This window comes from Protopterus annectens, chromosome 2.part1 (assembly GCF_019279795.1).
Source record: "Protopterus annectens isolate FY-2018-M chromosome 2.part1, PAN1.0, whole genome shotgun sequence".
Lineage (NCBI taxonomy): Eukaryota > Metazoa > Chordata > Ceratodontiformes > Protopteridae > Protopterus > Protopterus annectens.
Window position 1 is genome coordinate 1787933630 of NC_056729.1, and position 15617 is coordinate 1787949246.

At 44.4% G+C, this 15617-nt stretch overlaps 1 protein-coding gene across 1 annotated transcript in view; it reads right to left on the reverse strand.

Annotated features, from left to right (window-relative positions):
- The window catches only part of LOC122795034 (exosome component 10-like), a 147596-nt gene extending 134026 nt beyond the window's left edge, over positions 1–13570 (reverse strand). The window contains exon 1 of the mRNA XM_044063615.1: positions 13390–13570. Within this exon, the coding sequence (XP_043919550.1) occupies positions 13390–13524 (135 nt within the window). The 5' untranslated portion in view covers positions 13525–13570. The remainder of the gene's footprint in view (positions 1–13389) is intronic.
- Between the last annotated feature and the right edge of the window lie 2047 nt (positions 13571–15617).

Below are 15617 nucleotides of genomic sequence, written 5' to 3' on the forward strand. Positions count from 1 at the left end.
TCATAGCGAGCTACTGGTCCCCAAACCTGACTCAAGATGCCCACTCTGTCTATCTGGACCTGTTCAAATCTCTCAAGATGCAACCCTTTACCCTGATCCTGGGTGACTTACTACCCAAACACAGACTGGAAGAACTACTCATGCCAGAACACAAAACACCCAGAGATTCCTAGATTTTGTCAATGCAAACTCATTGAAACAGCTAGTTGATACCCCCACAAGAGGGGATATCATCTTGGACTTTGTATTAACCAACACGAGTAACCACTGCAGCATCCCTACAGTATCATCCTCCCTGGTGAGATTCGACCATAAAGAGGTCACTTTCAAAGTCACCATCTCCCCCAGTCCCCCTATAGCTAGAGTCAAACATAAAAACATCTCCAAAGATGATTACAGCCTCCTGAGGAATGGTATAAACAGCTTCATAACACCCTCCTTCTCTGTAGGAACTAGCAGCAATATCCATAACTTCACCAAAGCAATATACAAGCATTTATATAGATGCATGGAATCAGGAATACCTGAAAGGACTAAATCTGTTTGGTCAACATCTGCAATAAATAAACTCTATGACAAAAGGAAAGACATTGCTGTCCAGGACAGGAGCAGGTGCCCAACTGGAAGCAACGTCTGCTTAACCTGAACAAACAAATAAGAGCACTAGTGAAATCCTCCAAAGCAAACTTAAGAGTCCAAATTGGCCACATCTACTAGAGACAATCACAAGGCCTTCTTCGCATATGTCCGCAACCTCAAAAGGAAGTACCCAGACCTGTTCAAAACTGGTGGTCAAGGACACCACATATACAAATGCAGTAGATATAGAAAATGTGCTGGTTGACAGATTCAGTTAAAACTTCACCCCTCTGCCCCCCCCCCCCCCATCAGTAAATCAGGACATCCCCAGTATCTGCCCCCCTCCCATCGGGTCATCACTGCTCTCTCAAAGGCAAAAAATACAGCCTCCATAGGACCAGAAAACATCCCAGGCTGCATCCTGCAGGACCTTGCAGCACCATTAGGTGCCCTATTCAACCAAAGCCCAAGTACCGGCTTCATCCCAGCTGAGTGGAGGACAGCCATTGTCATCCCTCTGCAAAAAAGGTGGAGCGTCCACCAATCCGGGAAATTACAGACCCATCAGCCTAACTAACCTGATCTGCAAGGCCATTGAACAGATAATCATGGACCTCATTAACAAGGACATTGGCAGCCTCCAAACATTTGATCCCACACAGTTTGACTTTGTCAAGGGGAAGTCATATCTGTTAAATTTGATTGACTTCTTTGAGACACTCACCAAAGTCATGGACAAGGGAAGACGGTGCACATTGCCTACCTTGACCTGGCCAAAGCCTTTGACACTATTCCCCACTTGGGCATAACAGATAAACTCAACTAGGCATCAATCCATATGTTACCAGATGGGTACCAAACTGGCTCACTGATAGAAAGCCACCTCAAGCAGTAGACCTGTAACAAGCGGCATACCCCAGGGTGCAGTCTTGGGGCTCTGTTATTTTGGATATACTCTTCTGAGGTGCAGGCCAAAACCAGTGGGCTATGGCTGACCAAGTTTGCAGATGACTACAAGCTGGGTGTTGTCATCAAGTCCCCTAGTGATGTAAACATCCTTCAAGAGGGTCTCAGCCAAACAAATGACTGGTGCCAGAAACATGGCCTCAAGCTGAATACCAAAAAATGCATCATCACCCCCTTTGGGGAGAGTGACATCCTCACAAATTATCACATTAATAACAATGTCCTAAGTACAAAATCAGTTGTGAAGGATTTGGGCACCCAGATTGATAGCAACCTAACTTTTGACCACCATGTTGCTTCCATTGTACGGAAAGCTTTCTACATGGCCCATCTCATAAGTAAAGGTATCACATCCAGGGACAAGAAGGTCATAACATCCTTGTATTCTTCCCTTAGAAGGCCCATTATTGAGTGCAACACTCCTTTCGGCATGTACCTCTCAAAGCACATGCATCAGCTGGACAGACCACAAAAGGGTCCTCACCAGAAGAATCCAGGGCCTCAAACATCTACCATACAGAGATAGGCTAAAAGCCCCATCCCATTCCTCTACTCAGTTTCATACACGCTCCTCAGAGGTGACCTCTGTCTGGCATATAAGGTGATTTCGGACACCACCTTGATGGGACTGCTGCACATCTGCAAGTCAAGCTCCACTCAAGTAACCCACACGCGAGGCCTCAACCTGATCTGTGACATCAATAAGACTTGCTGGCAGGACAGATTTGTGTCCCAGAGACTCCATCTCCACATCAAGCAGAGTACCTCTTTACCCCTTTTTAAGCGCAACCTGGACAACTGGATGGGAAACAGGAAACACGCCCCTAGGATTCCACCTGTACCCCTGCTGGACAGGGGCATCAGGTGCTGACTTGTCTAAGCATAGGCTAAACTCTTGACTAAGCTTATAAGGGCCTCAGGGCCAACAGCCTAGTAACTTTCTATGATCCTATGAATGTCATAGGCCACATTACATTCTATAATGGGTCTATCAAGGGCAAATAGAGGGGGAACGGTTGAGATTCCATAATGGGCAGTGCAGATGAAGGAGTACACGAAAACAGGACAGCTCAATAAGCTACTCTTGTTATAAAACACAAGGGGAAATGGAATGGACTACAGAACAGTGACATGAGAAGTGACTAAAGGATACAAAATTATGGGATGGAAGTACTGTAGACCCTGAACACATTAAGTAAATTCGGTAGTATTCACAAGTACAAAAAAAATGGAAAACTGAGAAATATGTATTTGGCAGTAATCCGGAACAGAATAATTTTTCACATTAGCTTCAAAGGCAGTTACTGTGGGTGACAGATTCAGGTTTGCTAACAATGGCAATGCACAATGAGTAAAGCAGCAAAAGTAATGATAAAAAGGTAAGCCAAGAGCAACCCATACTTGAAATAATGGGTTAATCTGGGTATCTACCTAACTAGTAGCATCAATAAACAGCCTAACTGAATGGATCTAGGTGTATTCACTTCTAAAACAAGATTCTAAACAAGCATTTCAAAGTAACGCTAGACTCACAGCAGAAGAAAACAACTATTCAAAGTACACCTCCATTTCAAAGTAAACTACAAGGGCTTTAACACTAGACACATCACTTAACTACTCTGCTACTTTACATAACCTCTCTTCTGCCTCCCTCTCTGTGTTCTCACTTGCAGCTGACTTCCATATCCACTACAGAAAAAAAAGATAATTTGTTGTCGCCACTGCTAATATTTGTTCACTGTTTTAACTTGTTTGCTAGTACTTTGCAGTTTCTGTGATAATCTCATTTTTGTTAATACACCTGCACTGTATTTTCTGTGAATTTCTTCACCCTGGACTGTGCATGCAAACGGCAAATGTGATCAGTGTAATACCCTAGTAAATAAACCTAAATACATACTGGTCATATTGGAAGCAAGCAACACATGTTACAGATTCCCTATGAAAGTAAGCTGCGCAACACAGACAGACTTCTGTGAGGGCCCCAGGAAAGCAGATAAATATAATGTCTCCAAAGGGCAGAACAGTGGGGCAAGAGAGGGCGTGGTCATTTCAAAGAAGTAGATTAAGCGGATTTGATTCTCAGCTGGGGTGCCTTCTGTGTGAATTTTGTATGTCTTCCCTGTGTTCGTGTGGGTTTCCCCCAGTTGCTCCGGTTTCCTCACACATTCTAAAAGTCATGCAATTGGTGGATAAGACATTCAAAATTGACCACAGAGGTGTGTGTATGTGGTGTGGAAGAACTGCGGCAGGGGTAGCCACCTGTTGGTGTGAACCCTGGCTCTAGATGATTGTTGCTGTTGAAATGACACCCTGACCCCCATGTGCCAAAATGGGGAAAAAAGGAGACTGTAGATGGATGCCTGAATCTGCCACATGGCCTCCTTCCAGGGTGCCATGGCACACTCTGGGAGGCACCCAGGGGTGTTCTGACAAGATGCTCAAACCACATCAACAACTCTCCAACACAAAGAGGTGCCTGTACGCCAACATCCTCCAAGAAAGGCAAGCCCCTCACTCTGTCATGAACAGTGAACCCAGCTGCTTTGCTCTGCAAAGGAATCTAATTTCTGGCACTTGCATCCCTGATATCATCCTCTCAATCAATACCCAAATCTCATGACCACAGATATGCATGAAAACAGAGGATAGTCAATAGACCATGAGCTCTGTCCTATAGTTTAGCTCCTGCTACACCATCATACATACCTCTCAATCTTTTAGATAGAGAAATCTGTACAAAGCCTAAAATAATGGGAACAAAGGACAAAAATAAGGATACATTTTAAATACTGCTCATACAAACTTAGAAAGTTATTAGAATAACAGGGTTGTGCTGGCACTTATTTTATTGCATTTGTTTACCGGGAAAGTCCACTGGGCCACTTTTATGAAAGATATGAAACATACCTCTCTCAACTGTCCAGATTTTCACAGAATGTCCAGACTTTTTGGCTCATACTTTTGTTCTGTTCCTCATAAAATTTGTGGTTTCCTGGCAAATCAATGGGATGATCTGAGGACTGAAGTAATTAAATAAAGACATACATTTGAGTTTCAGACTTCAAATCCTTCAGAAAATGTATGTTAAAACAAACCCTGTTACTCTATCAACTTTCTAAGTGTCCCTATGTTAGGGCCTTGTCCACCTATTTTGTCAGGCTTTGCCCAAATTTCTTGCACTGAGAGGTTGACAGGTACGAGTCTGAAACTCAAATGTATGTCATCATTTAGTGACTTCAATCCTCAATGATTTGCCACAAAACCCCACATTTTATCAGAACCAGACCAAAACTAAGTAAACATCTGGACAGTTGAGAGCTATGCCACCATAATCGGGTATAATGTCAGTGCCAAAACTCTACCTAATAATTATGTACTAGTGCCAACAGAGATCTACCACTCTCTGCATGCAGTAAAAGAAAGCAACCATAATTGTGGAATTCATAAACTCAAATGCTATGGAACAACTTGTTACCACTCCCACAAGAGGGGAAAACATACTGGACCTGATCATCACCAACATGGGGACTCTATGCTCCAGACCTGAAGTGTATCCCTCACTGGTAAGAACAGACCATAAACTGATCTCACTGGATATTCACATCCCGACCCCACCCCCTGCCCAGAAAACCACAGTGAAAAACTTCTCTAAAGCAAATTTCACACTCCTCAAAACCAAGGTGGAATCCTTCAAAGCCCCCTGACCTGTGGTAAATACGGCCCAAACCGCAGAATCCTTTATAAATGCATTCTATGAACACCTTCAGGAATGCATGGATCATGCAATCCCAAATAAAACCAAGACCCAATCCTCCAAAGGCAGACGTCCTGTCTGGTGGACCCCAGGCATAAACAAACTATACAATAGAAGGAGGAAGCTACTACATGACAAAGCAAAATCCCAAAAAGGGAAGGCATCTCTGATTAGTATTAGCAAAAAACTAAGGGCACCCATAAAATTGTCTAAGGCCAGCTTCGAGAGAAAAATTGCACAGGACACTAAGGATAATCACATTGCTTTCTTTAGTTATGTTAGGAACCTGGGTGGGAATTCCCAGATATGCTCAGAATTAGTCCAAAATGACAAAAAATACACCGAACCCACAGACATTGCCAACATCCTAGCTGACAGGTTCAGCGCAAACTCCCCCCCCCCCCCACCAAAAGGGCAAATATCTATCCCAGCAAAGCGCTGCCCCCCTGACATCTCAGATGCTCAGGTAAGAGCTGCCCTCTCTCCAAAGCAAAAAACACAGCATCAGTGGGACCAGACAGTGTCTCAAGCTGCGTCCTACATGAACTCCAAGAAGAGCTAAACCCAAACATAAAACTTCTGTTCAATCTTAGCCTTACTACAGGATATGTACCCAAAGAGTGGCGTACAGCAACAGTGGTCCCTCAACGGACCCTGGAAACTATTGCCCCATAATCCTGTCTAGCTTGGTCTGCAAAGCTATGGAAAGGATCATCATGGACCTCATAAATAAAGATATTGAGGACGTACAAACACTGGATCCTAACCAGTTCGGCTTTAAGGGCAGATCCTGCCTCTTAAACCTGGTTGACTTCTTTGAAACAGTCACCAAGGCCATTGATGAAGGGAAGGTGGTCCACACAGCCTACCTGGACCTTGCAAAAGCCTTCGATACAATACCCCACTCAGGCATTATAGATAAGCTCACCAGCTTAAATATAAACCCCTATGTCACTAGATGGGTTGCAAACTGGCTCAAGGACAAAACCCACATGGTTAGAATTGCTGGAGCCATGTCAAACTCCAAACCAGTTACAAGTGGCATCCCACAAGGCTCAGTCCTGGGACCTCTCTTGTTCGGTATATATTTCTCGGAGGTACAGGCCAACACAGAAGGACTGTGGCTGACCAAGTTCACAGATGACTGCAAACTGGGCACCATAATCGACTCTCCAGCCAACACAAGCATCCTCCAAAAGGGCCTCATAGAAAAGTACAGTTTTGTACCTACCATAAATGTAGATGTTCGAGGATATCCATTGCTGCAGTCCTGACATATGGGGTATTCCGCTGTCCACCATCGGCCCGAATACCAAAGGGCTAGAATCTGGCGTCAGTCATGGCGCTCGAGGCTGACATCAGTATGTGCCAGTACAAATGCGCATGACCGACGCCATACCCTCAGTCTTTCTTGCCTCAGACGTCAGAATGCAAAAAATACCACCCAAAACCCAAACCTAAATAAGGGGGTAGGAGGGAGGGAAATTTGGACTGCAGCAATGGATATCCTCGAACATCTACATTTATGGTAGGTACAAAACTGTACTATGTTCTTCGTCTACCATTGCTGCAGTCCTGACATATGGGTAGAATCCCAGAGCAACGGAAAACAGGGAGGATGGCCAACTAAATAGAAGTAGGAGCTGCTAACATGCCCTGTAGAATAGCAGTGGCAAACCCAGCCCTAGACTTAGAATAAAGAGGTAAATGATAATGCTTAGTAAATGCATGTACAGAACTCCAAGCAGCTGCCTCCAAAATGTCCTTAGCAGCTACCCCTCTCAAAAAAGCAGTAGAGGTGGCCGTAGCTCTAGCAGAGTGAGGCCTGATCCCAGCAGGAACATTTTTCCCATGATGAGAATAACAAAAAGCAATATAATGGCCCATCCACTTGGAGATAGTGTGTTTTGAAACAGCTTTCCCTTGTGAAGTCAAAGCAAAAGAAACAACTGTTGAGATCGTCTGAACTCTTTGGTTCAGCTCAAATGATATCTTAAATGCCTATGCACATCCAAAGAATGCAAAACTTCCACCCCTTTATTTTGGGGGTCAGCATAAAAAGTAGGCAAATGTATAGATTGGTTCAGTGCCACATTTGAAATGACTTTAGGCATAAAAGTAGGATTAGTACGTAAGGAAACTCTGTCCTTGTGAAAAATCAGAAATGGTTCTACTGCCATGCGGGCCTGTAATTCAGAGACCCTTCGAGTAGAAGTAACAGCCAACAAAAAAGCAGTCTTCCAAGACAACAACTTCAACTCAGCTGTAGCTGCAGGTGCAAATGGAGGCAGAGTCAGCTTCTCCAAAACAAAAGCAAGATCCCAGGCTGGAGTGGGAGCTCTTCTCAGGGGTCTTAAATTCTTTGCCCCTCTAAGAAACCGTTTAACCAATGGATGAGAAAACAAAGGAGGGTCACATTCATAGTGAGCAGAAATAGCTGCAGCATGCACTTTAACAGAAGAGAAAGACAAACCCTTGTCTAACAAAACAGTCAAATATTGCAAAATACAACACAAGTTAGGCAATTTAACATCAAAGCCGTGAGCTGCACTCCAAAGAAAAAATCTCTTCCATTTATCAGCATAAACTTTCCGAGTAGTAGGACGCCTGGCTTCCAAGAGAACATCCAAAAGTTGTTGTGGAAGCTGCAGGCCTTCCTTCCTCAAAACTGAATTCTCCAGGCTGTCAGGTAAAGAGACTGCACACTGATATTGAGAAAATGATTGTCCCCCTGAGTCAATAAGTGAGGAATCTGTGGTAATGGCCAAGGTGTCACAAGAATTAAACTCCTTAAGAGAGGGTACCAATGTAGTCGAGGCCAATCTGGTGCTATCAGAATCATGCGAGGCATTTCCCTCCTGACTTTCAACAATACCTTTGGAAGAAGAGGCAAAGGAGGAAAGGCATACACGTGCAGGTTTCTCCAGCTGAAGGATAGTGCATCTATTTCCAGGCTTTCGGATGAAATAGCCTTGTGCAAAACTTTTGGCAGTTGATAATACAGAGGAGAAGCGAACAGATCTATGTCTGGAGTTCCCCAAGCCATGGACAACTGCAGAAACACCTGATGATCAATCTTCCATTCGCGAGGATCCACAATCTGTCTGCTCAGAACATCTGCTAAAAAATGTGTGCTCCTGGCAGAAACTGTGCTCGAAGAGTGATGTGCAGTTTTAAAGCAGTTTCCCATACTAGCATTGCTCGTCTGCACAATGGATAAGAATGTGTACCCCCTTGCTTGTTGATGTACCACATGACTGCTGTGTTGTCTGTTCGAATCAACACCAGTCCTGACTAAAGTAGGCTCTTGAATGCTTCCAAAGCAAATTGAACTGCCAGCATCTCTTTCATGTTGATATGTAAATGAAGTAGCTCTGGGGGCCAAAGGTCTTGAATCCATTTTCCTTCGAGATGAGCTCCCCAGGCCGACTCCGAGGCGTCTGTCGTTAATATCTGACATGCCCCTGGCTGGGTCACAGAGAGTCCCTTGTTTAGGTGACATTCCTGAGCCCACCACCGAAATTCTTTTTGTATGCAAGGGAGAATCTGAATGACAGTGTCCAAATCGTGGCTGTGTTGAGTCCACACGCTTTTGAGATACCATTGTAACTTCCTCATATGCAGTTTGGCATTGGGAAGCACTAGAATACAACATGCCATGAACCCTAAGGCTTGAAGGACTGTCCTTGCAGTCAGCCTGGACATTACTGAAAGCTGTTGGAAGTATTGATGAAGATGTCTTTGTTTGTCCAGGGTAAGAAATGCCATCTGGGTTGCTGTATTCAGTCTCACACCCAGAAAACACATCTCTTGTGAGGGTACTAGACTGGACTTTATTTCGTTCACAGAATACCCTAGGCATCTTAAAACTGTCATTACATAGTGAAGATGTTGAAGAAGTTCTTGCTTGCCTTGAGCCAGAAACAAACAGTCGTCCAGAGAAGGATAAATTTGAATTCCTTGTAGTCTGAAAAAAGCAATTACTGGAGCCAGAACTTTTGTGAATACCCTGGGCGCAGTAGACAAGCCAAAGGACAATGCAGAGAACTGACAATGCAAATTCCCATTCCGAAATCTCAGGAACTTCCTGGAACTGAGCCCGATAGGAATGTGAAGATAGGCCTCTGTGAGCCTTGCCCAGCATAGGCAGCAACTGCTGCAACGTTAACATCTTAAACTTTGGAATTTCCAAAAAGGTGTTTAAAATGGACAAATCCAGAACTGGTCTCCAAGTATTTACTTCCTTTGGCACTAAGAAAAGACGGGAATAAAACCCTGTGCCTCCTTCAGCAGAAGGCACTTCCTGTATTGCCCTCCACTGAAGCAGAGAAGAAAATTTTTTTTTTTTTTTTTTTTTATTTTCATTTATTTATTTATTTATTTTTTTTTTTTAATTTTGCCCGTGCCTCCAGTCTTTGCTGATGAGGCACATCTGGCATACCTTTGAAAGGAGGAAAAGTGTGGAAATAAAATTTGTAGCCTCGATTTACAATGTCCAATTCCCATTTGTCCTGGGTAACCAAATGCCAATACTTTGCGAAAAGTCCCAGATTTCCTCCTAGAGGAGCTGCCAGCATGGCAGAGTCCGGCAGCTGAAGACGCAGGTCATTGAGTTTGTTTCCGAAAGGACTGACCCCTGCCCACCCCAGCAGAAGGGGTAAAAGAACCCAAAGTCCTAGGAGTAGCAGGGCCCTGAGAGGAAGCTCTACCTCTACCTCGCCTAGACCTGCCCCTAGACTGATAATCCGAAGAGGGAAAAGACCACCCTTTAAGTAGGCCAATTCCAACTGAACTTAGGGGGCTGAACCCGTAAACAATCCTTAACCGTCTGCATAGACTTAGCCTTTTCCCCCATTTTTTCAAAACTGATTCAACCGGAGGGCCAAAAGAACATCAGACTGCAAAGGAGCATCCATAATCCGAGCCTTAACATGCTCTGACAACGTCTGAACTTTTAACCAGGCATGCCTGAGAAGAACTGAACTAGTAGCAGCCACCCTGGAAGAAGCCTGTAAAGCATCAAAACCATATTGCAAAGAATGCTTACCAACTTGTTCTGAAACATGCACTAAATCCTGAAGCTCTTTACATTCAATACCTTCAGATAAAGCATCAATTTTACATTCCAATTGGCCCAGCAAATAATTTAGACAATGTAAAGCTCTCATAGCTAAAGTGGAAGAGGTATACAACTTCTTACCCCACCTATCCAGAGCTCTAGCATCCTTGTCCAAAGGAACTGGATTCTTAACCACAGCAGCCCTGACACCCTTGGGGCCTTGAGCAATGGTGTCTGGGTCAGCCCTAGGACCCTTGTAGAAATACTAGTGAGCTTCCGGTACCCTGCAGTATCTATCTGGTTTAGCAGGGGCAGGAGGCAAAGAGTCAGGGTTAAGAGAAGCCTCAGAAAAAACATCCAATACAGGGGGAATAGCCAAAGGCCTAAGCTGAGGCAAAAACAAGAAATCTCTAAGCCTTTTACGAGAATCAGAATAATCCTGGCCTTCCAATTTAAAATGCTCCCTCATGGAATGCAAGGATTCAGAAAAAGAAAAATCTTCAGGAGGGGACGCAGAGGGAGGAGAATCCTCAGCCTCTGAATCAGAGTAGGGAGGGAAATCCTGGAGCTCTTCCACAGAAGAATCAGAGTCATTGGAAGACTGATCCAGACCCTCCATCCCTGGCTCTACCCTGGGCCTTTTCTCAGGGGGAGGCATAGAACCCCTAATTAAAGTAATCAAACCCTCCGCCACCTTTAACATGTGCTTTCTAGGAGCTGGACCCTGTGGACAGACACCAGCAGGGGCAGATTTAGAGTTTAGAAAGGCTTTTACTATGAGAAGGGGGGAGGGAACCACCGACACATGAGAAGCCCCTTCAGCCTGGCCTACAACAGGAGAAGCCACTTCCTGAAGTAGCAAAGGCTCCCCTTGAGACTCCGCTAAACTGTCAGAAGGAGCCGTTGAAGTAGTCTGTGGCTCTACCGAATCGGTGTCCGCAATGGACTCAACTCGTTTGGACCGCAAAGGATTAATCTTTGCGTTTTTTAGCCGAACTGGGCGGAGAATCCGACGGCATGTTATAATTGCACCGTTTACCAAACACTAGCCTAGCACAGTCCAAGCGACGATTAATAGTGCGCTTATCAAAGGCAGCACAAAAGCGACACCCAACAACGCCGTGCTCAGGCCCCAAACAAGGAATACAGAGTAAATGGTAACCCCTACGAGGAATCTGTTTCCCACAAAAAAATACAGTTATTAACTTTTTCTGACATCCTGTAATACTGAGGCAAAAAAAAAAAAAAGACAAAAGTGTCCCCAACGGGGTACTCAGCCCAGCTTGGTCTCCGGTCTGAAACTCGAAAACCGACAATTCCAGAAAGCCGAACGGCACTTGCAAACACTGCTTCTGCATAGGACCACACGGCAAGAAAGACTGAGGGTATGGCGTCGGTCATGCGCATTTGTACTGGCACATACTGATGTCAGCCTCAAGCGCCATGACCGACGCCAGATTCTAGCCCTTTGGTATTCGGGCCGATGGTGGACAGTGGAATACCCCATATGTCAGGACTGCAGCAATGGTAGACGAAGAACATCAGACAACTGGTGCCAGAGCCATGGCCTCAAGCTAAATGTCAAAAAGTGTATAGTCGTCCCCTTTGGCAAAAACAAAGTGCCCACAAATTACCACATAGGTGGTAAGACATTAAGTACAGAAGAAGTAATGAGGGACCTGGGGACCCAAGTTGATAGCAATCTCTCATTTGACAACCATGTGGCCAAAGTGGTAAGAAAAACATTTTATATAGCCCACCTAATCATGAAGGGATTCACATCTAGATTAGGGGAGGTCATCGTGCCTCTTTACTCATCCCTCATCAGGCCCATAATAGAGTGCAATGCCCCTTTTGGGGTGTACCTTACCAAACACCTGCAGCAACTGGAAAGACCCCAAATGTACCTCACCAAGAGGATCAAAGGGTTCAAACAGATGCCATATGCTGCCCGGTTAAAGAAACTCCAGCTCTACTCAGTGGCATACCGTCTGCTCAGAGGCGACCTGTGCCTGACGTATAAAGCCATGTCCAACCCGGAATTAAGGGACATGCTGCACCTCAAAAAATCCAAATCCCATCGAGCTACACGCTTGAGAGACTTGAACCTCAGCAGTGAAATATATAAGCATATGCTGGAGGGACAGATTCATAACCCAGAGGCGCCCTTCACTCTGGAATAAAATCCCAGTCCAGGTTAAGCAGAGTCCCTCATTGACTCTCTTCAAGAGGAATCTTGATGAGTGGATGGGAGATCGTAGGTTTACCCCGGGTATCACTTCTATGTCACTGTTAGACAGAGGCACAATATACTAACCTCGAAAAAGGGCATAGCAAAATTAATTTAAAATGGGTGGCGAAAGCCAAACATATTCTGGCTAGGCTTATAAATGCCCTAGGGCAGATAGCCTAGTATGAACCTATGAACCTATAACACAACCTACCATAGATCTGCGTAACTGTGGTACTTTGTACACGTTGTTGATCTTGCAGCCCAAAAGATCCAACACATTAAAACATGACCATACATTGTATAAACAAGGAAGAACAACCAAACAGCACACGTGAAGAGTGTTATGATAGAAATGTCATTCACCCACATACAATATAATTTCAAAACGTGCCTCCCAGTTGGGTCCTCAGATATGGAAGAATATCCATGCTCAATTTTGAGTCATAACTCGTGACAGGTGTCAGAAGATAAGATGAACCAGCATAATTTGTATCCAAGACGTATGTACACACCGCCGAACTCAAGGTATTACCTATTTAGTGCATTTTACGGGGGACAGTTCTCAACAAGCAAGCATGCATTTTTGGATGTGACTATAGAAATGTGAGATTAAGTACAACGTAAATATATTATACAGTGATTCAGTGAAGTCTGGACACTGATTATAAATTCAATCTCCTTCCAAACTCCAACCTATTTTACATGCTGCAGAAAGTTGCAAAAAAATAGCAATCAGCTGAATGAAGTTATTAAGTAAACCAATTGATCAAAATACTATTTCCCGAGGTCATTAACCTTAACAAACGAGTCAGCGTCTGGAAAACCGGGAATAATCTCCACATTGTCATTCCGCGTATCTTCAACTTCAACAATTTCAGCAGGTCTATGCTTCTTCGAACGCCGTTTGCCTGAGACATTGAAAGCCGCCATGTTGAAGAATTTAAACCTACGAGAATTGGAAAATCGTACGAGACTTGTATAGTGCTCTTGTACACAATTGAAAGTGAAAGCTTACTGCGCCATAAAATATGGGAAGTACACGAGAAGCGAAACAGGCATTAGTATTTACTAGCAGCAGTAACACAACTTAAGTTGCGTATTTATTTAGAACATTTAAAACATGTTTAAATTGCGAATGTCAGCCTACAAATACTGAACTTCATATTTGAGAACAGGAAAAGACTTATTATTTCTCCTCACCGATCCTAAACGCATTTAATGGCAACCGATTTTGGTATACTTAGTTGAATTACATACAAATAAAAATATATTTAACTGACTTGAGGGGAGGATAAAAAAACTCACAGAATCTGCAGAATGGCACAAAGTGGAAATTGGCTGATACCATGCCCTAAAGTATATGGGGGGGGGGGGGTCTGCAAAGTATAGTTATGCTTAGTATTTGTGCACCTTTTCAGTTTGCAATCTAAAGTTGCACTACTGCGGCATAAACGAAATCATTTTTATGTAGTTCTTCCACCCATCCTCATGACCATCAAGCCTTTCTAATCTGTTTCACACTGCAGGACTATTTTCCCCAGTATCATTCCTCACAGTGCCAAACAGTGAATAGGGGAGCTGTCATCCGTGAAGGTAGATGTGCCCGGCTTATACTTCGTAACTCAAGTGTGCATGTGCAAAAAGACAGCTAGGGATGGATGTCATCAAGGGTGTGTTGCTCACTTCCACAAGTGACCTGTCCATCGAGACTGCCCCCCACCCCCCAAAAGCAGTGCTATCTGTGGTCTCTAGTCTCCGCTGGAGACTCACCAAGGCAGCAATCCTCCATACATGTGACCGACACTTTACCCTTAGAGAGGCACGCTAAACAAGGCACTCCATTCTCCCTGATAACTCCAAAAGGCACACAAGCCGCTAATTAAATTTAGGATGTTTCATCCATATTTTGTGCTTTATCTCTCTACACCATAGGTTCATACTAGGCTATCTGCCCTAGGGCATTTATAAGCCTAGCCAGAATGTGTTTGGCTTTCGCCACCCATTTTACATTTATTTTGCTATGCCCTTTTTTGAGGTTAGTATACTGCGCCTCTGTCTAACAGTGACACAGAAGTGATAGTCAGGGTAAACCTACGATCTCCCATCCACTCATCAAGATTCCTCTTGAAGAGAGTCAGTGAGGGACTCTGCCTAACCTGGACTGGGATTTTATTCCAGAGTGAAGGGCAAGGGAGCCTCTGGGTTATGAATCTGTCCCTCCAGCATGTCCTATTTATTTCAGTGCTGAGGTTCAAGTCTCTCGAGCGCGTAGCTCGATGGGATTTGGATTTTCTGAGGTGCAGCATGTCCATTAATTCCGGGTTGGACATGGCTTTATACGTCAGGCACAGATCAACTCTGAACAGGTGGTATGCCACTGAGTAGAGCTGGAGTTCATAGGTTCATAGGTTCATAGGTTCATACTAGGCTATCTGCCCGAGGGCATTTACAAGCCTAGCCCATCGTTTTGTGGCTTACGCCACCCCTTTAGTATGGGGAACTATACCCATTATTTTGCTGTGCCTCTGTCGAGCAGTGACACTGAGGTAATCCCTGGGGTATATCTGCGATCTCCCATCCATTGGTCAAGATTTCTCTTGAACAAGGCCAGCGAGGTGCTCTGCCTCACATGTACCGGGATTTTGTTCCACAGCATAGGGAGTCTCTGGGTGATGAATCTATCCCTCCAGCACGTCCTATTAATAGCCGTGTCAAGGTTTAAGTCTCCCGCCCTTGTGGCTCTGATGGATCTAGATTTTTTGAGGTGAAGCATATTCATCAAATCTGGGTTTGACATGGCCTTGTATGTCAGGCAAAGGTCACCTCTGAGCAAGCGGTGGCGACTGAATAGAGCTGGAGTTCTTTCAGTCGGGCAGCATAGGACAGATTTTTGAGACCCTTTATCCTTTTGGTGAGGAACTTTTGTGGCCTCTCCAGCTGCTGCAAGTGTCGGGTCAGATACATTCCGAATGGGGCATTGTACTCAATCATTGGTCTGATGAGTGATGAGTAAAGGGAGACTA